Raw genomic sequence first — 21,173 nt, forward strand, 5'->3', positions numbered from 1 at the left:
TGCCATCCTTTTGTACTTGGAAGAGAATAGATTGTATTATATTTTTCAGAGTCTGCGCAAACACTTTAAGATAGTGAGTGTACTTCCAAGGTTGGAGAATAATACTGTACTAGGTACAGGTACTATCTAGAGTCAACAGGAACCGATTTAGTGGATCAGATGTACAAAATCCAAGAAATAGCCTTATGAGATCATCTCATATTTATACTCAAGTGATCGGGACTGCATCCACATTATATGCAAAGTCTATACTAGTAGGATTGGCGGTTGCCTGGTAAGGCTGATTTTCCTTGGCTCTTGACCATTTTCCTCGGCTTTGCGCTTTCTCTCTTCCCTTGTATCCACTTCCCCCTCGAAGAACATCTCAGCCCTGGAACCCAACTGGGAAACGACAATAAAAAGGAACATATCAAGCAAAGATCCTCCTTCTCCCACTCTTCATGATCCATTAATTGTTCTTCCCCCCTCTCCCTCTCTGCCGTTTATCCTTATTACTTATCCTTATCGTCGAATTATGACATTGCCCCACCTACGTTTTAACCTGACTTAAATCATTCTTATTCCCCTTCATCATGGCCACGAAACCAGTGGACAAGTTCGGCCCTAAGTTGGTCGAAAAAGCCGACAAGATCCAATCTCGAATGGCGACGAATGAAGATCACTCGAAGCCCGCCGGAGGATTCGATGCGACTCCCATCCCCAAAGCCCCGCCGGGTTATACCGTCAAGTTTACCTTCCACCGCGGCCATGATCTCCCTGTCGCAGATTTCGGTAGTTTCTCCTCGGACCCTTATGTCCATGCGCAACTTCAGGTGGACCTTCCGCGACGCCATAAACAAGATCCTATCATGACCTTCCGAACCCCGACTGTGCGCAAAAACATGAACCCAATATGGAATTGTGAATGGGTGGTCGCAAATGTACCTGCGTCAGGATTTCTCCTCAAGGCGTACGTGATGGACGAAGATCCCGCGGATCATGATGATAAACTGGGAATCGCATTCATCGAAGTACCTTCATTGTCGGAAGGGTGGGCCGGGTTCAAGGAACAGTCGTTCAAGATCAAGAAGCGTTTTGGAAGCAAGCGAGTCTATGTCTTTACCAACGTCTCGGCCTTCGCCACGGGTCACCACAAGGAGTCTTTCTTGATCATGAGTATTGAATGTCTAGGGAAAACACCCGGGACTGACGGCGGCCAATTGTATACTCTTGGTCCGAACCACTGGTTTAAACACTTCTCCCCCCTCATCGGAAGATTAGCGGGAGTGAAGGATCAAATCCAAAACCACGATACGAATGGCAAGCCAGTCAGTCGATATAAGTATGTTTTAACCCATAGAAAATTCCAAAGGTTGTATGATCTTCGTTGACTCAGGCTAATTCTTTTTTTTCTCAATAGTTTTCAAGCCATTCAAATGCAACTCACTGGTCCTGTTCCTTCTGACCTTTATCATCGATATGTGGAATTCAGACCATTTGTGGCTGGCATGTTTCAAGCGCAAAGCCTAAGGGGGCGAATCCTACACAAGGCACTTCATCATCAACACCAGCGAATTTACAACTTCGATCGCAGTACCATCGATGGAACCTTTCCCGAGCCCTGTCGAGAATTTGCCCAGAAATTCCTCGAGTTTACTAATTGGGGACAGAACGGACGAATTTTCACCTATGTGATCACCTTGGACGGACAGTTGCGATTCACAGAGACTGGCAAGGAATTCGGAGTTGATCTATTGAGCAAACATACAATGCATAGTGATGTGTCGATTTATATTGCTTACTCGGGAGAATTTTTCGTCCGCCGGCGCATTCATCGTCAACGACGTTCCTCTCCTTCATCGCGAACTGGGGATAACGAGACTGATAGCTTCCCGGTAGAAGAGGACGATGAGCCTTTGGAAGAAGTTCAACAGATCTCCACCGAACCATCCGACTATGAACTTTTCATCGACAACGATAGCGGGACCTATCGTCCCAACGCGGAGAAGTTGCACCTTTTGAAGGAGTTCATCGCGTCAAATTTCCCGGGTCTCAATGTCACGACATTAGATTGTCAGGCAGACGCTGAGCGTATGGGCCAGTTAAAAAACGAGCAGCGGGAGGTAAAACAGTCACAGGGCCAGCTTATCACATACCTTCAGCAGAGCAGTGTCTCCTCCCTTTCCATCTCCAGCTCGGATGAAGACGAGCTCAATGAACGTAGCGGGCAGAAAGCACCGCGAGGGGATCTACATCGGAAAGTCCACGAGATGCGCGACGTGAAGGGTCAAATGATGAAATGGGTCGAGGCTGATGGACATGCTAATCGGTCTAAACACCGCCTTGTTACTCGGGAACGAGCAGCGTCGGCTGGGGAGATTCGATCGTCTACGGCTCCATCCAAAGCTGATGCTGCAACTTGAAATGCGACACGGTTAACTTCGTTGCTTTTTATAATATTCTTCTTTCTTCTTTTTTTTTTGCCTCTGCTTTGACTTACTTTCCTCGGGCCGGAAACCGAGCGTCACGACGTTAATGATGAGATTGAATACCACGGTCAAAATGCACCTGTTGGGAACGATGTACATTAATTCGAGGTGATTTTATACTATTGACTATCCAGTGGGCTTTAATTATTATAAATCAAACCCTTTTATCGTTAAAAGTGTCGTAGCATGTCCATGTGAGTTCTTTTTATATAATATCTAGATACAGTATACTAAATGATGATGGTGATGTATATGCCTGAATCACCCACATGTAGTGCCACTCAAGCCTACCCAATGACAACTCAACGTGTGTGTTACTACGTGCTAAACACCCCATATGAATACAAATCTCAAGACATAAGCTTCTCCAAACTTGAAAGGCCTCCTGGTCCCTGAAAGTCGCCCCTCTCGTGGGGCTGAAGTCAAAAGCTGCCCTGGCCCCTCTTCAAAGGGGGCCAAGACATGTACTGCCCACCTAACATAGGTAAAGAAGGCTTGAATGAAAAGGGAAATCTTACTATATCGACGCAAGATCAAATACCCCAAATATTATTGAATTATATATTTGGGAATTCTCATCTGCAGAGACTTAAAAAAGGGGGCGTTCTGTCCAAGTCTCCACTGTTTGTGATTCGATCTCCGGAGTACATTACCCCCCTCTCCTTCAATTCCAACGCGATCAACTACCCGATCCTAAGCTTCGACTCCACCCCCCCCCCCCCCCCTCTTCGCTTTTTTCTCTATTCTCTTTTGGGTGAAATTCTGAGCTGAATGACGGATTCTTCGACTCATTCGATTCTTCTCTTTTACAGGCCATCTGACTGCCGCGCACCCTGTCGATGGCCGATTGGTTCGGTGCTTGCCTATATTCCTTTTCGCGCTGTGACTTGATAATCCTCCTGTACCTGCGCCATCATGGGCAATATTGCCAGCCGTCTCGATGAAGCCGGAAGCTTGTTCTTCAAGGATCAGAACAGATGTAGGTGGAAATATCTCCGTCTTCTCGTGGCGTCGTCGCGATGCTGATCAGATCTTAGTCTCGATCGCCTCCATCACTATAAGCAACTCCAGGCGTCGTCTCCTCACCCTTTCCCCTAACGCATTTCCCGCCGTGAGATACATAGCCAAACGAGATACAGGGGATGATGCTCCAATCGAATATATCCAGGTATCGTGGTGCCGCCCCAAGTTCCCTCCTCTCCCCGCAAACACTCGGGCTAATTCAGGCGTCCAAAATACAGGACCCCGACGTCCCCCCTACCGCTCCAGCACCGACTTTCTTGCTACGCCTAGCAAACGACGATGAACTAATTTTCAACTTCACATTCATCCTCCGTCAAACACAAACAGGCAACGCTACGGGCTCTACTGTGAACGGCGTCGCAACCTCTCTGCCAGAGGTGACCGACACTGTTCTGAATGGGCTTACGTTCGCGCATGCGTCAAACTCCAAAGAACTTGACAACCTCATTACAAGAGAATTCCACGCGAACCCAAACCTTCAAAATAACTCCAACGTTCAGCTTATCGGCGACTTCTCTACAGATGGCACACCGTCAGTGTCATTCGAGTGGTCTTGGAGATGGAAGCCTCCCAAGGGAATCGAAGACAAAGGCGGCGGTTGGCGAAACAGCTGTAGCTTGCTGGACTATGACCAAAGAACTAATCGCTTGAACACCCTCGCGCACTTTTCTTTCTGGGTTCATAACTCAGTGCGCCTTATACTAAGCCCGCAGATGTCGTCACCCAATCTCGAGTTACCCGTTCCTCCTCGCAGTCGCGTTCCTTCTGCTCAGTCCACCGTTTCTCATTTCAGCGACTCCGAGAGTACACAGAAAATATCACATTCTACCACGCCACCTGATACAGCTGATGGAGCTCCTCCTCCCCCAACACAACCCCCGCCGCCGCCTCCCGTCAAAGTCGACTTGCCACACTCCCGGCCTGGCGATGATATGAATGGGGTAGACGATGGGCCACTCTTCCGAGCTACCATGAAAGCTCTGGAGCAAAAAACGGGCAACATGCGGACAAAAATTAAGAAACTCTTGAAGAAAGCCGAGGCTGCTCAGCAGACCCAATCGTCTTGCAATGAGTCTATGGAGGCTTTCTTGAGCTCTTTGAGTGATGCTTCGACATCCAACGGCAATGCCATTCAGCCTGCATTGGACCATTACTTTGAGAAAATCGCTCGCCAAATCCTGACCTATGAGCAGTTGAATACTCTGCAATTGCAGAAGCTAGTCATCGAACCACTCATAAAACTCTATCAAAATGATATCAAACAAGCTGAATCAAAGAAGAAGGAATTCGATGAAGAGAGTCGTGACTATTATGCCTATGTCAGCCGGTATCTTGGCCAGCGGCAAGACTCACTGAAGGAGAAGAAGCGGGTCGAAAGCGACTCGAAATACCAGGCTAAGCGCCGCAACTTCGAGCTGAAACGATTTGACTATTCCTCTTTCATGCAAGACCTTCATGGCGGGCGCAAGGAACAAGAAGTGCTCTCCCACCTTACCAAGTACGCCGATTTTCAGGCCAAGAATTTCTTGGCAGTCGCCAAGAAGATCGAAGAGATGGTCCCTCAGCTGGACGCCCTCATACATGAGGTAAATGAGGTTGACAAAGAGTTTCAGTTCAAGCGAACTGAGCGAGAAGAGAAACGGCGGGCTTTGGAAAAGAACAGCAACACATACCTTGAGCCTGATGCCCTGGCTACTGCAGGTATTTCAAGTCCTACCGGGCCTGCCAATGGAGGCGGCTCTACGGAAGTCGAGTTGGGCCGGGCCGATAGCACGAGCTCTCAGATCCGTGGTGTTATCAGTAATAGTTCATCAATCTCGTCTCAGGCAAACGCTGGGTCGGTCACATCGACAGCTGGCGTTGGTAGTGGCAGTGGCGGGGGCGGCGGCAACGGCTCTGCAACTGTAGCCAACGCAGGGCCTGCGGGCACATCAAACCAGAATCGCTTTAAGGGAATTCGCGACCTCGAGGAGCGAGAATCTGTTGGGTCTGATCGTACTGATGGCCAACAACGAAAGGAAGGCCTTCTATGGGCTCTTTCACGCCCTGGATCCCATATTGATCCAAAGGGCATCAACAAGCAAGCTTGGCACAAGTAAGTGGTTTCCCTTAGCTCCCTACAGCTTCTCATTCGCAGCATACTCACATCGTCACCCTCATCTTTAGGTTCTGGATCGTGTTGGACCAGGGGAAACTTTCGGAATATAGCAACTGGAAACAGAAGTTGGACCTCCATATGGATCCCATCGACCTTCGTATGGCATCCGTTCGCGAAGCTCGAAATGCTGAGCGACGATTCTGCTTTGAAGTGATAACACCTCAGTTCAAACGAGTCTATCAGGCCACATCTGAGGAGGACATGGGGAATTGGATTCGCTCCATTAACAATGCTTTACAGAGTGCAGTGGAAGGTCGAGGTATCCCGCATGCTCCTCCTGCATCATCTAAGAATGAGTCATCGACAGGTCGTGATATCGGTTCTGTCTTAACAGGGAAAAGCTCGTCAGTGTCTGGTCACCATTCATATTCTAGTGGTTCCAGTGGTGCCGGAGTAACTCGCCGCACTACCGTTGGAGCACGACCCAGCTACGTGCGCCATGATAGCAACAGCTACGAAGATAACCCTTCACAACTTCTACAAGCCGTGCGTGATGCAGATGAAGGAAACAATTGGTGTGCCGACTGTGGGTCTTCCTCGAAGGTTGAATGGGTGTCGATAAACCTCGGAATTGTTCTCTGCATTGAGTGCAGCGGTATCCACCGTTCTTTGGGAACACATATTTCGAAGATTCGGTCATTAACGCTTGACGTGCACTCATTCTCAAATGACATTGTTGAAATTCTTTTGCAGATTGGAAATCGGGTGAGCAACATAATTTGGGAGGCGACACTGGACCAATCACTCAAACCGAGTGCAGGTTCCACAAGAGAGCAGAGGCTGAAGTTTATAACGGCTAAATATGTCGATCGACTCTATGTTGAACCGTTACCATCTCCCCGATCTCGGTTTGCGACTCCTGATGAAACTCTTCTTGCCTCTATCAAACGGAATGACATTCAAGGTGTCCTATATGGAATTGCACTGCGGGCCAATGTCAATGTTCCAGACCGCTCTCGTAACACACATGCTGTGTTTTTGGCTCTTGCTGCGGCCGATCCTGCTTCTCCGGGCTCCACTTCCACCGGTCTCTCTGCTCGATCTAACGCAAAAGCGATACCATTCCCTGTTGCCGAACTGCTGGTTCAGAACGGCACGGAGATCCCCCCACAACCCCCTTCTATTCCTCTCTCTCCTGCCGCCCAACTTTACCTCAGCCAGCGAACTGCGAGGAACACTGCTTTCAGTTCGCCCGCACCTCCCGCCTTTTCTGGAAAGGCTGCTCCTAGTGATACTCTTGGGTCGCTCCCCACTATTCGGGGGTCAAGCAGGGATAGCTCTGCCTCATCCGGGTCCCAGGCTCCTAACCAAGTCGACTCCAAGGAAAAAGATAAGCTTTCTAAGCGAGGAAGCGCCGGCGCTCGATTCGCAGGGAAAGTGGCATCTCTCGGGATTGACCGATAATCCTTTTGGGTTTCCTGAGCTGTCGTACCCAGTAATTACTAATTATACCCATCCTAATGAGACGCGCATGAAAATTTCCTTCTCTGATGACCCTTCTGTGTATGACTTGGCATCTTCCAATTGCTCTCTAATTGGTATTCTAGCTGGTCTTTTCTTTCTCTTCTTTGACTCTGAACAGAACGGGGTCCTTTATTTTTGCTCTTGAAATATGTTATTTGCTGCCATCATGAACCTGGCTTTTTCTTTTCGCCTTGCCCCCCATCAAAAAGGAGAGAATGCCTTCTTGTATAGATGCGTGTTTACGAATGCATCTCTGATACCTCACTTTCCTTGTACCTTCCTGAAGCCAGAGTCTGAACTATGAGTGTCTTCATTTGATCAGAACAATTTGGCACTGTTCTAATGCTCTGTACCAACGTTCTTTTCAAATCGAGGTCTTCAGGTTTCTAATTCAATTTAAATATGAAATCACCAAGTATGGCAAATGCTAGGCTTCATTTTTGATAATGAATACTGTATTTCTTCCTTCGTTCTACCCAAGCAGCATCCCAACCGTATAAGCTTGAGCAGAACGACTAATTTCTCTCATGCCATATTCAATAGGTCAACTGCACCCCCCTCCCCCCTTCTGAGGTCCTCCTCTCCGTTCCCTGATCACGCCTGCGTAAACCGGAATCCAAACAACCCTTCCAAATGCTACTACGTACAGACATGAATATGTCGTTGCCTGGATGTGGCAATGCCCACTCATTTTGACTCATAATACTGTACCATGGAGCTCAGCACCTGACGATGACTATCTTTGTAGAAGGGCCGTGGGTCTGTGGCGTTTAGAAACGGTCGAAAGTTGGAACGGAGGCCCCGAAATCACCGAAAGTAGTATTTTCGGTGACTCTAGATCAGCATCGAGGTCTGATACCTGTGGAATTGCCGGAACCAGCGGTTGTAACGGGTTTATATGTACTACTCCAGGGCTGTATGCTTACAGTACCGTGCGGTGTGTGGGCTTGGCCCTTGATGAGGCGAAGTTGAGCCATTTCTCTTCCCCGACTCTTTGTAGATCCCCATTGAAAAACCAGCTCATTTCTGTTTTGGGAGGGATGTAAATCCACCTGGCGTTTCACAGCCACAGCGCCATGTGATGCATGAACCACTTAAGCAGCGCCGCGTTCATCTAACCCCGCCCCATGGAGCTACAGTTGTACACATGTTATGGATGTAGCTCCGCTCAGTCTAGTCCTTTTTTGGGTAATATAGCCGCTGATCTAGCCTTAGGTATGGACTTGAAACAATTGTCTCCTTGTCTAGGGGTATTAGCGTACCGTATAACTATTTCACAGTATGGTAAATCTTACTAAATCATTGTACGTTGGTTAGGATCCTGCCTTTTGACCCTAGAACAAGGCCAGCAAGTACTACATATGCAGGTGATAAATTCATGTGTTCAGGATGAGGTAACTGATCGAAATCCAAGTTATGTCAGTGGGGTTCTCAGGTGCCTCTTTTCGAGACCGCTAATTATTTCGAGCCTCTTGCAGCAACATCTGGTGCAGGTCGAGGGTTGTGCGAGAATAATAGACATCAGCGGCGTTGGAAAGGAACCAATGGTGGGTCCTGGTGTAATTCTCACTTGAACAATTGGAAAGCGGAAATCTTAGGTCTTGCCGATTGCGACCGAGCAGATCAATGATGGATAATGGTTGGACGTTGGAGCTAGGAACGTGGAGAAAAGAAGATTGATGTGCATCATCCAGTGACGTCATGGTGCATCACAATGCACCACATGTGGCGCCTGAGGCGTAAAATGAGGTTGATGGTTCTCGAAGGAAGGGGACGTCCAGTTATCATGGGCTGATCGTCTTGAGTACTGGGGATCCTTTCTCCAAATTGTGGGATTGTATATGGGCGGTACACGTACACACTCTCATACTGTACATACATTTGCAGGGGTTAGGGGTGTGCGCCCTCGGTATAAGCCGCCCTTTTCCTAATCAGGGGGATTAAGCCAGAATAGTATACCTGTATATACGAACCACGATTTCAAAGGCTATATAGTGTACATTACACCGTATGTTGCCCAAATGGTATAATAATAGCCACAATCGAAGACAGGTGCCCAAGTGGACTGCATGATTGTACGTACGTATGTATACATTACTTGCTGGTACATGCCTTGCAGAGTCCCTGATCGGCATAGGACGTATCACTCTGCATATTGCATCCCCTGCTGTAAAAAGTACCTACATATCCTAAATACAGTTACATGTGGCTTTGAAAATTCAAAATTCAAAACTTGCCTGGGCACCATAACTTCTGCTGTATGTATGAATAGGGGGTCACCTGACCTTTGGATAAATCTTCCGGGCAGATATACTTGCAAATATTGCAAACATTGCAAAACTTGCAAAAGTTACGGGGAATGTTTACTTCCACGACGGTCATAGATGTGTAGGTTGGCCATTTGACCAGGCATAGTAGGGCCTAAAGATATTCACATCTACATGAGTTTCTACTCGAAGCTTTAATAATACACAATGAACTTTTTTCATGGACCATGTGTAGTATCAATCTATGTCAATTGTAGGTGGTTGGGAACAGCATTGATCTCGGCTAAGCACTGTTAAACTGTGGAAATAACTCAAGTGCTGTCATCAACATCTTCACTTGCAATTCCATGTGATTGCCACCACAAACAAAAGGAGAAAAAAACAAGAGGGAGGAGGAAGGGTCAAATCAAAAGCGAAAGGGAAAACCCCTCCATATATACAAAGTTGGGTCTGGTGCCAAAAGAAAAGGTTGTACAGCATACATATACACATGTGCGCACATGTGCACGGCGTATGGTAATGTACAGTAAGAAATGGAAGCCCTCTCCGGGATCTGAGCTCTGATTGGCTGGCCCGACATGCCGATCAGTGTTGAGTGAGAGTGGGGGTCGTCATGTATGTAATGTATGGATCATGGTGGAGTCACTCCGAAGTCCAATATTTCCTCAATAAATTTTTTTTCTTTGTCTCTTTATGTTTCCTTGTTTTGAGTCCTTTTCATGCTCGTCAACTCCTTGTGCCCCCTCTTCGTTCCTTCAAAATGTTCTCATCGGCCAATTCTCATCTAATGGCGTTATATGTAATTAGATACATACAGTGGAGACCACGCCACTTGTTCCCCGTCAAATGATCCAAGTTCCATTAATCCCTACGGAGTACGGAGACGCAGAGGTCAAAATACAACCCATGCAGCGGGTTTCCCGTTACCGACAGTATGGTCTGATCGACTAGGTGCCTTGGGTCACCCCCGGGAGTCCAAACGTTGTACCACGGGAATCAACTTTAAATATCAACAGCAGAACTTGATTCCAACGAATTCTTACTTGATTCCTGCCTAATATTCCGCTGTAGGGGGCCAGGGCAGTTGCTCGAAAGTCTGAGCATAAGCCTCGCGTTGATGGGCTTCCACTTCTTCTCCCCAACCGGTCCCAGCCGAGAGAAACGCCACATTTCCGTTAGGTTTCCACGGGATTCGGATGGACCCCAGTGGCTGCTTCATCATTGGTGGGATCATGATCGAGCCTAGTGGGAGTGTAGCCAGCTCAGACTCCAGTCCACGCCTTCTCCTTGCGGCCTCGGCGCCGCCCGTCAAGAGACATCTTTGGTCAATGATAGGCTCAGTACCCGCTCGGAATGCGCACTCATTGTAATTACATGTATATTGATTACAATGAGGTCTTTTGACATGGAATGCAGGTCTTATCTTCGTGCATCATGGTCCGGTCCTCTCATGTGGCTTCTTCCAGGTATTGTATTGGTATCATATTCCTTTCTTTGTCCCTTTTTGATATTATTTATATTTATATCCGATATTTATTTTTCTTTTTACCATTTTAATCCTTCTTTCCCTTCCTCGCTCTCGGTCCTACCCTCCACTTCCCTCCACTTTTCCCCCTTCTTAACCCACAAACCCCTGACAGTGGCAAATCGGGCCTGCATCAACCATGGCATTGATGCGGGCCATCATTTTGTAAATCCGCCGATTCATCATTCACCGAATAAACTTATTGCCTATCGCAGACTGCCGAGATTTAGTCTGGTATAATTGCTTCGTAAATACACATCCGTCTGGTCCGGTTCGCCACAGCCCTACCAAAAGATATCCCTTTGACCAATCTTGGCTACGACTTTTTACTGGGCATACACATAGCTGGCCCCCGCTGGAATCTTCAGTGTCTTGAACAGATCCGTGGGCCGGCCAAGCCCCATTTCTCCCCCCTCTTCTCTCCCTCTCTTCCTTTTAAGCTAGTGGTTTCTGATCCACGAGCCTGGATTTGAGAATTGGCCCTTCCCGGACTCCACTAGATGACAAGCATTTGTCACTGCAGGGGCATACCGTATGAGACGCGAAAGATCGTCGTTTAGACGATTAGCCCCATTAGAAAAATATTCCAGCCCAGTCTTGACATCCGACTCGGTATGTTAACGGGGTCCCGCCACAGACTCAAACGCACAACTCACCATAGTTCCGGCCCACCCAGGTATACCTCCCCTCGAACTCGTCCCTGCTCCGATCACCCCCACAGCTGTCTGTCCACATGGTCACTTGTCCTCTGTAACAGCCCTTTTTTTTGGTGCAATTTCCTGATCCATTGCCTGACCCATTTGTCATATCAGCCACATCCCAAACCTGCAAGCCTCTTTCGACTCCATCCGCCACTGTTTTGACTCCACGAGAACCCTAGGGCGTTGGGCGTTCGTCGGCCAGACATCTATTGCTGATACAGTCTCTTTTTTAATTTCTTTTTAATTTTGTCTTTTTGCACTTATTTCTTCTGTTCCTTTCCCATCTCTTTCCTATCGTGTCTCTGCCCCCCTTCCCCCCACAAGAGGTATATCTGGGTTTGCAAAGCCCCGCTGGTCGTGCACCCGTCCTCGTCGGATCCTATTTTAGCTCCTAAGGTGCCTGTGTGCGCAAGCTAATTAGCTTCTTCAAGCCACACTTAGCCCAGCTCTCTTGCATTATTCCGAGTTTCCTGAGGTGCCAAATTGTGCGATCTTCCCATCCTCCCATCCTCCATAATCCCCTCCCCGTGTGCATTGATCGCTAACTAGCTGTATGTAGGTCTGGACTGGACTATTTGTTCAAGGTGCTGATTTTGTTGCCGTATTGCGCTTGGTGTTTCTTCCCCAATCTCTTAGTTGACTAGCTTAGTCGACTTGACTCTTCCTCCTCGGCTAAATAATCCAAAGATCAAATTCGATATCAAGGTACGTTTTTTTCATATTTTGCCTCGTTTGTTCTTCATTTTCCGCAATCTGCAACTCCGAAATATCTTGTTCTCCCCTGGTATAAGCCAATCATTCATTGGCGGAGTTGCTTTTCCTTTCTGGATTTCTATGCCCGCCGAGCCCTAAATGATCTTTTCTCTCTATGTTCTGATCTTCTCTTTCCCCTATACCTTATTCGAAGTACTCTGCGAGGGGATGATTATGAAAATCGCTTCCCAAGATGTTTTCTTTTCCCGCCCCTTCACCATGTTGAAAGAGGACTTGGCCATGTACCCACCCGGATTTGCCTTGGCCCCTTAAAGTTATACTACCTTTTTTTGTTTATATTCCTTGTTTTCACCGTCCTTCCCCCTTCCGCTTGACCTGGCATGAATGAGCCCCAGTTTGGTTTCCCTTTTGGAAAGTCGGTTGGCTAGCCACTTTCTTAAGCGCGAATAATACACGCCGTCCGCACTGTTTTTTCTCCTCCATTTGCATCCACTCCTACCCCCGCCTTTGTATCTTTTTTTCCTTTTTTTTTCTTCTTCTTTATTCTCTATCCACCTTTTTAACTTTTCTTTTTGTTTGGGTGATTTATCTAACGCGCTATCTTCATTGCCTTTCTGGATGATTTACATTACCCACGTCACCTTTTGGCTATACGGCTTGATTGTTAACAACTGAATGCATGTAGAGCAGAATTGTCACCATCGCGGACTTTCGGCTGTTATTTATCAAATATTGCATACCTTGGTATACCGATTCGTTGGACAAGCTTCTGTAGAGGGAGCTTAGACCCAAGTGGTTTTACATTCTGGGCAATCCGGGGGGACTTTAAGAGGTTAGTGGGATGCAACGCTATTTTGGAAATTTCCAGAGAATACTTTCTGACTATCACTTCATTTAGGGATTCCTCTTGTTCTTTATCTCCAGTCCTTGTGTTAAACGACCGGGCCCCATGGGTGATGTTCCTTCAGACAAGGATAACTCACCCCGAGGGGCAGAAGGGACTACCCTGGCATCAGATACGAATGCCTCAACTCCAACTCCAGGATCTGGTAAATTTTTCCAGCGAAATAAATTTTGATAAAGTCACCAAGCAAAGGGGGAGTAAATGTGCTGACTGTTGTCCTCCGATAATCTAGGTACCAGTGTCGCCACTCAGTCAACGAAACCAGCACAAGACTATCAACAAATGGGGCATGGACGATATGGACCAGCATCGCCTATGAATATGAATCATATGGCTTATTCACTGCCGAATCCTCATTCGCAGCCATCGCCATTTGAGCCACATCTTGTCAACCCATATCCTCACGTACCTACCCAAGGCATGGTTTACCCCATGCAATCAGTGGGTCATTATCCTGGACAGGCTTCTGGTATGCCATATGGAATGTCATATACGCCAGCATACTCACCCTATCTGCCACAACATCCAGGGACAGCGCAACATGGTGGGGGCCATTATCAACCATACCTTGCCAATCGAGCGGTACAAAGCATTGGCGCAGGACAACCTCAAGTTTATGGAAACGGCTACTATACTCACCCTTATGCTACAGCCTTTGGACATGCAACACCTCTGACTGGTCAAGTACAGGCGCAAGCCCAGCCCCATCGAGCCCCGACGGGCCCGCCACTCACGAACGCGAGACCAATGGAGGATAGACGAGCTTCTGATTTGATTTATGATGTTTCGAAGACGATTGTGGACGGCTCGAACCCTTCAAAGCTAATTCAAACTACTTTAATCGCTGGTATGTTCACCTGCTGAACTTTGCCAAAGGATCCTTCCTGATCGCTGATTCGTTGTTGCGTGTGTGTGCTTCGCAGACCCGGTTTCTCTTGCCAACACAATTTCGACTCCCAGCACACCCCGAGGCCCACCACGGAAACCAAAGCAGTCAGGTCATGCTCTTTGGGTCGGAAACCTTCCCCCTGGCACCAATGTTATGGATCTTAAAGACCACTTCTCACAGGAGGCGACTAACGATATTGAGAGCGTGTTTCTTATCTCTAAGAGTAATTGCGCATTTGTGAACTACAAATCTGCTTCTGCCTGTGCAATGGCACTGGGGAGATTCCACGACTCACGATTTCAAGGTGTTCGCCTTGTATGTCGACTACGCAAAGGCTTGACGGTTCCTGGATCTGGGTCTATGGCACCGAACTCCAGACGGCCAGAGGAAAACACTGATTTAGCTCCGACCGACGAGATGCAACCCGCCTCTGATGCTAAAATCTTACCGCTTCCAGAAGATAATACGCGATCATTAGATCGGTATTTCATTGTCAAAAGTCTCACGGTTGAAGACCTTGAATTAAGCAAGCAGAGTGGAATATGGGCCACCCAAACACACAACGAAACCAATCTGAACCAGGCTTTTGAGGTAAGTATTCTTTTCTTGATTCTTGGAGCTTTTCAGTTCGATGTCTAATCTTCCCCTTTCTTGTTAGACTACGGACCATGTATATCTGATCTTCTCGGCCAACAAGTCTGGGGAGTATTTTGGATATGCTCGCATGTTATCACCGATTAGTGACGATGAAGAACTTGCATTGGAGATGCCTACCCGACCGGAACCTCTTCCCAACAGTGTGGAGGAATTAGATGTGATTCAAACATCAGCTACGTCGACGGCCCCGAAAGGTCGGATCATCGATGACTCGGCTCGGGGTACGATCTTTTGGGAAGTTGAGTCATTGGAAGACGAACATGACGATGCCCTCAGCGAGAAAAGCGAGGTACCCCCCGAGGAGGTTGACGCAGAAGGTCAAGCTTTTGGCAAACCTTTTCGTATCCAGTGGCTCTCGACTGCACGATTACCCTTCCATCGTACGCGTGGACTCCGTAACCCGTGGAACGCCAATCGTGAAGTGAAAATTGCCCGAGACGGCACAGAAATCGAGACGACCGTCGGCCGAAAATTACTCCAGCTGTTCCACCAGGTCTGATAGACTCCGAACTATTCGGACTCCATCCTCGAACTCTAAGTTTGGGATCTTCAAGGAAAGAAAGAGGATGGCTTTGTATGACTGGGACTGGCTTGAAGGGCATAATATTGTGGAGAGAATGCTACTGCTACCTTCTCCCCTCGTCCCCTTTGTCGTTGAGCCCTTTCTCTTCCTTTTCCGCACGTTTCTCTTCTCTCTTCTCTGACCTTGACATGTTTTTAATATCTATTGGAGTACATTGTGAAACTGGAGGGAAATTAGATTTTTAAAAATATATATGGGAAACGAGCAATATATGATGTATACGGTATTTTTTTTCTCTCCTCTCTCTTTATCCTCTTCCCTCACGCACTCGCATCGTGAACCTCCTATTCTTTTGGGATGTCTTCATACATGGACGAAAGTCGCCAGCTTCCTATTCTGCTTTGTTTTCTTTGCCCTTTCTTTTTTGTAATCCCCAAGGCATACGAATTTTCTTATTGTTATAAGTTTTATTTTATTTTACCCTCATGATCTTCTCTTTACTTATGATCGTGACCTTATTTCTTTGCGTGTCTTTTCTTTCCCCATCTTTTTTTATACTTTTGGGTTGGCGTATTGTTTGTCTGTGTTACCTTTGGGGTTGCGGTATGGGGGGAGGCGTTCTGTAGGAATGAGGGGTTTGCCTGTGATGTAGATATGGTGATTATTATGAGTCTGATGTATATTTCCGTGGTAATTGATAATCCAATGTTTGTATTTAGGGCATTCTCTAGATCAACTTCCTTCTCTAGAGCAATTGATTGATGTTTAGTGTCTTAGTAATAGTAGACTATGACACGTGATCCCCTGCACATCTATGCTGACATAATCCTGAACTGAATTCGGCTCTCGACCAATCAAACCCCTCAATTCTGGATGAGCTAATCCTGCCGAATGCGGTCCACGGTCAACCACATTCCGCTGACCAATCAACTGTGTCTCGCCTCCCCCCAAGTGCTTCAAAGTGGTCCAGAGTGGCCCCAGAGTGGAAATGCAATCAACCAATGAAACGTCAAATTGGTGTATCTGGACATCATCAACATCATCATTTTCCCCACTTAGAGTGCGACCATGGCCTGAAGCAGAGTGTCCACATATAGGTCCCCATAGTATTAGCACTTTCTTAGTCTCTTATAGGTGGCGCGACTCTCTCCTACCCCGGATATTGGCTGTTCGTTGCTTAAGCTTAGCTGCCACAACACATTCCCTCTTTTTCCCCCTCTTTGAACATCTTATGATCCTTCCCTTCCCTACTTTCCCACTACTGAGTAACTCCCCTTCGCCCCCCTCCATCCATCCTCTCCCTACTCTCATTACATCTGACATTCCCATCCATCCACCCCCCACCTCCTCTATCTCATCACTTCATCACTTCATCATCTCTCTGTTGACTTTCCCCTCCCTGACGTCGTTTGTATTCTATCAACCTCCCTTGTGTGTCTCGAAGTTTCATCCTTGTGAATCTTCCACATCTCTCTGCTGCACCGGGTTTGATTTTCCCTGCTGCCAGATCTCCGCTCTCTCCAATCCGACTTACTTTAATGAGAAGGGCGGCAGGTCCGTCCAATAGTCACCCTTCTCATCTGTGAAACGCTTTCTCCTTCTTCTACTACTTCTTTGTTCCTTGTCTCCTTTTTCATTATCTTTTGTGATACTCCGATCCCGCTGGATCTCATCCTCTTTGTACCCTATACGCCATGTCCAACGATCGTTCAACCTCTCCCATCAACGTCCCCGAGTCCCAAGCGCGCCCCCGCCGGGGATCCATCGCGTCCGGCCTCCCCTTCACCGATCTCTTCTCGAAGCAGAACAATCAGTCCGCTAAGGAAGCTGCCTCTACCCAGGCCAACCAACGGCGACTGTCGATCACTACACTGGGATTGTCCGGATCTCCCACGCAGACATCTGCCTTCGGAAACCGTTCCCTCCGTCGTGGCAGCCTGTCCAGCTCTTGGAGCTCGAGTGTCCCCAATGAGGATGCTGTGACTGAAGATGCAGATGGAAACTCCCCAAATTCGCCGTTCGCCCGACGGGTCTCCTTCGGAGCTCAGGCTCTGCGAGAGGCCAGGGCCGGCAGCATAAGCAATGGTAGAGTACCCCCCGCATCATTACCCGCAGGGGCTCCTCCCTCTGCTCGCTCTCCTGCAAGTACCGCCACTTCTCCCAAGGATGAGAGATCTAACGCATCGCGCCGATTAGGCGAAGGCTTCAACTGGTCTGAGGCCCTCCGCACCCGTGCTGAGCGTGCCCCTTCAATCGGTGGCCCCGTTTCCCCTGCCCAGTCGGCCCGTCATCCAACTCACCAGCGTGCAGCATCCATTGCCACCATGGAACAACCCGTTCGAGAGATGCCCAGACAGCCTAAGCAGAAGAAGCCCGACTTCTTCCAGGAGAAGATCTTACGAGGTGATTTCATGGACTAGGCTCGTAGATGGTTAAATGAACCCTGACATTCTACTTGCAAGACGATGATATTCTCTTTTTCTTCTTCTCTCTCTTCTGACTTTCAAAGTCTGTCGACTGTTATTTTTCGATGCATGGGAAACGTCCCGACTACCTTTCAGACCCTGTGTTCTTAAATTTGCTGCTCAAAGAGTTGTTTAAAAAAAAACTCGTCCATATTCTTCTCTTCTTATGTCACTTGGTAGCGGGATTGGAAAGCAATGTTTCTCCTTTCTTATCTTTTCTTCTCATGCACACCTTGAACATTATTCTTTGCCATTCCAAGGTTGTTTATGTTGTTTTGAGTATCGGAGCTATTTTTATTCTTACCTCATCCTGGTGCTGAGGAATGACGCTGGTATATGAAACCCAAATTGATATGATATTTGAATGATTCAATGCAAATTCGAAATATTCCATCTTTGACGAGATGGAAAGCCCATACAATGATTTTTTCCCTATTATAAATATTGATTGAGCTACCTGGGCATTAAGGCTGCTACAACTTAGTGTGGGACTCATAAATGATTGGGTTCTATATCAGTGCATTACCACTGGATAGATTATGGTCGAGTTTATAGGAATCTAATTTTCAAATGCGAGTCGATAGGAGAGTGGGTTTGAAGGTTGGATAAATAGATAATTGAGAAATGAATAGGAACTCTTCATACGATGTGTATTGGATGGATGTGGACGTGACCACTGCTAGGGTCTGTTGTCTTTAACAACTTGAGATGGTATTTCTACCTAGTTTAACCTTTCTATACACGTCTCCACATAAAGCTTGGCTCATTGCCTTCACACTGCATTATCCTCCCAAAAATTTATTTGGCCGTGCGCCCATCATCAAGACTAATCTACGCCGCAGAAGAACCAGCAATGGTGGAATCCTCTGCATGTACATGAGCCGGCATATCTGCCTGTTTCTGGCTGGATTCCGGCTCTTCCTCTCGATCGTAATTCTCAGCCACATTTCGATCCATAAGCTGGCTCGTCGTGAGTTGGTGCTCTGGCGCCGGTGGGGTCCACTTGCTGCTCTTCCATGGTGGCACACGCATAACATACATCATGTCCATCTCCTCCAGTGTCTTATCCTTGCCCTCAATGACAAAGAAATACACTACTAACACTGCAAAGAAGAGGCACCCTGCGAATACGTATCCGTACGCGAAGTCAATATCTCCAGTAATGAAGGGGGTGAAAAATCCAATCAGGAAATTCCACAGCCAATTGGACGCAGTTGCCAATGCCATAGCTCGGGCCCGATATCGCGATGGGTACAGCTCTGCCACAATGGCCCACACCATGGGACCCCAGGTCATTGCAAACCCGGTGATAAAGAGACATGCAAACACCACCATTGCTTTGCCAGCCCCGGGCGTGTTGGCAGGAGTTTTCACGTCGAGAGAGAAATGTCCCACTGATGCAAATACTATGAAACAGATGAACATCCAAATACCGCCAGCAATAAGTGACTTGCGGCGACCATAGTGCTCAATGACATAGAGACCTCCAAAGGTAGTACCGAAGTTCACACCACCTAGAATCATCTGTGTAACGTATGTGTTCGAGATTCCAGCTCCATTGAAAATGGTCGTTCCCTAAATGAATTTCATAAATATCAGCTTTTGAACATCTATATCTCTAACAATCCCCCCCCGGGAGGTCACTTACATAGTAGAAGAAGTAATTGGCACCTGTCAGTTGCTGCAATGCTTGAAGCGTCATACCCAAGGCGATTCGATATGGCATTCGTGGAGCCTGCATCATTTCAATCCAGCCATGGAAGCCACCGGCAGAGCCCTTCTCGGCTTCCTGTTGCTCCTGGATCTCCAAGATCTCATGAACAATGACTCGGTGGTTTTCAGGCACACCATATAACTTAGCCATCGTCTTTTTGGCTGTCGCCACTTGCCCATGACGATAATCATAACGTGGGCTTTCGGGGAACAAGAGAATTCCAAATCCGAGAATAAGGCCCCACAAGAAGGTGATTCCCAAAGGGATTCTCCATGAAGCGGTGTCTGAAATTGTCTCTGTGCCAAAATTGATACAGTATGCAACGAAAATACCCAGTGTGACGAACAATTGGTATGAACTATCATCGTGTCAGGTGTCCTGTCTCACCCTCGAGCAACAATTCACAAAACAAGAACGATTAAAAGCTTACCAGACCATGGCACCTCGAATATGTCTCGGTGCAATTTCACCCTGGTACATTGGTACTAGCAATGATAATGATCCAACACCAAATCCAGTGACAAATCGGCCCATCATCATTTGATACCATTTCCCGGCGGGTGATGATATCTGAATGATTAGACCGACGTGTAGAATAATACACCATGCGAATATCGACCATTTACGCCCAATACGATCTGCCAGTGGGCCAGCTATAAGAGCACCTATCAAGGTACCAATAGACAGCTAATTGATTCAAAGTGCCAGAGTTAGACAACTAAACATGAAAATTGGAAGAATGGATTGGAAGGGTTCCATTTCGATATGATCACCAACTTACCATAGAAACAATCAATCCAGATCGAACATTACTGAAATACAAAGTTCCATCACTCTTCTGTTGCCCATAGCGTTGCTTATAGTTCTTCATTTCGAGAAACCCCGAGATCTGTCCAGTGTCATATCCAAAAATGATACCACCGATGGATACGAAGGCTCCGAGGGTCAATGATCTCCATGTCACCCAGGGTACGCGGGATTCATCGAATGAGCTACTTCGTCGCTTCTCGTTATCGATGGACGCCGCGGATATATCCGTCAAGGGAGGGGTGCCACCCCCTTCACCTTCCTGCTTGTTGAAGAATGGGAGCTTCATCCTGTGGACAAAGAATTGATTAATGCGTTCAGGCGAGGAGTAGACGCATGTATGGAATAACGGGCGAAGAGACAAAGAAAGGAAATTTGGACTGAGGAAGAGAAAGAACTAGGCATACAACTAAGTCATTCGAACCTTTTTAAAGGCCTGCTTTTTACAAGGTGGCTCGATGATTCAAGTTGCCACTCCCGGGCCATTCCATGAACTGGATGAACCCGTCATGGATGGAGCTAGCTATAGCTATTTGAGTATTTGTGTATTTAGCTATCTGATGTTGTTGATGTGAGATTTCAACAATAAGCCAAGCTTGAAAAGTACTTTGTCGAGGTATACACATACATATACCCCTTCGCAATGCCTCGTTACACCTGTTAGATTTAACCTTGGCTTCCTTTGAATTCTAATACTATTCTACAGCTTGAACCCCTGTTCGCCATCAGCGGGAGGCTGATGTGCCACCAAGCCAATTTCGTCATGTTCCCATTCTGCACGAGGGCTTTCATTGGGGAATTGGTGGCGGGCACGAAGTCGTGACGTCAATCAACCATTTAGGTTCTATACCCAAAGCAAAACTGCTTCTGGAATGCGGAGTCAGCCGCGGTTAT

At 47.3% G+C, this 21,173-nt stretch overlaps 5 protein-coding genes across 5 annotated transcripts; 4 read left to right on the plus strand and 1 right to left on the minus strand.

Moving 5' to 3' along the window:
- Positions 1-572: 572 nt before the first annotated feature.
- On the plus strand, positions 573-2,402 carry N7478_000360 (C2 domain protein; the record flags this gene model as incomplete). The annotated part of the gene is made up of 2 exons (XM_056916576.1): positions 573-1,321; positions 1,400-2,402. 2 exons carry the CDS (start codon positions 573-575, stop codon positions 2,400-2,402), a joined length of 1,752 nt encoding a protein of 583 aa, XP_056784456.1.
- A 981-nt stretch (positions 2,403-3,383) lies between these two features.
- Positions 3,384-7,053, plus strand: N7478_000361 (putative ARF GTPase activator (Csx2); the record flags this gene model as incomplete). The annotated part of the gene is made up of 4 exons (XM_056916577.1): positions 3,384-3,447; positions 3,506-3,636; positions 3,710-5,586; positions 5,658-7,053. The coding sequence occupies 4 exons, from the start codon at positions 3,384-3,386 to the stop codon at positions 7,051-7,053; spliced, it is 3,468 nt and encodes a 1,155-aa protein (XP_056784457.1).
- A 6,216-nt stretch (positions 7,054-13,269) lies between these two features.
- N7478_000362 (putative YT521-B-like splicing factor) lies at positions 13,270-15,269 on the plus strand (the record flags this gene model as incomplete). The annotated part of the gene is made up of 4 exons (XM_056916578.1): positions 13,270-13,369; positions 13,457-14,071; positions 14,148-14,704; positions 14,772-15,269. 4 exons carry the CDS (start codon positions 13,270-13,272, stop codon positions 15,267-15,269), a joined length of 1,770 nt encoding a protein of 589 aa, XP_056784458.1.
- Positions 15,270-16,987: 1,718 nt separating this feature from the next.
- N7478_000363 (uncharacterized protein) lies at positions 16,988-17,713 on the plus strand (the record flags this gene model as incomplete). The annotated part of the gene is made up of 1 exon (XM_056916579.1): positions 16,988-17,713. One exon carries the CDS (start codon positions 16,988-16,990, stop codon positions 17,711-17,713), a length of 726 nt encoding a protein of 241 aa, XP_056784459.1.
- An 876-nt stretch (positions 17,714-18,589) lies between these two features.
- Positions 18,590-20,676, minus strand: N7478_000364 (sugar porter family MFS transporter; the record flags this gene model as incomplete). Its single annotated transcript, XM_056916580.1, has 4 exons — positions 18,590-19,333; positions 19,407-19,830; positions 19,903-20,159; positions 20,254-20,676. Coding segments are annotated over 4 exons (1,848 nt in total), but the record flags the coding sequence as incomplete, so codon positions are not given.
- Between the last annotated feature and the right edge of the window lie 497 nt (positions 20,677-21,173).

The sequence above is a fragment of the Penicillium angulare genome, assembly GCF_028827245.1.
Source record: "Penicillium angulare strain IBT 27051 chromosome Unknown utg000001l_segment0_segment0, whole genome shotgun sequence".
Classification (NCBI taxonomy): domain Eukaryota; kingdom Fungi; phylum Ascomycota; class Eurotiomycetes; order Eurotiales; family Aspergillaceae; genus Penicillium; species Penicillium angulare.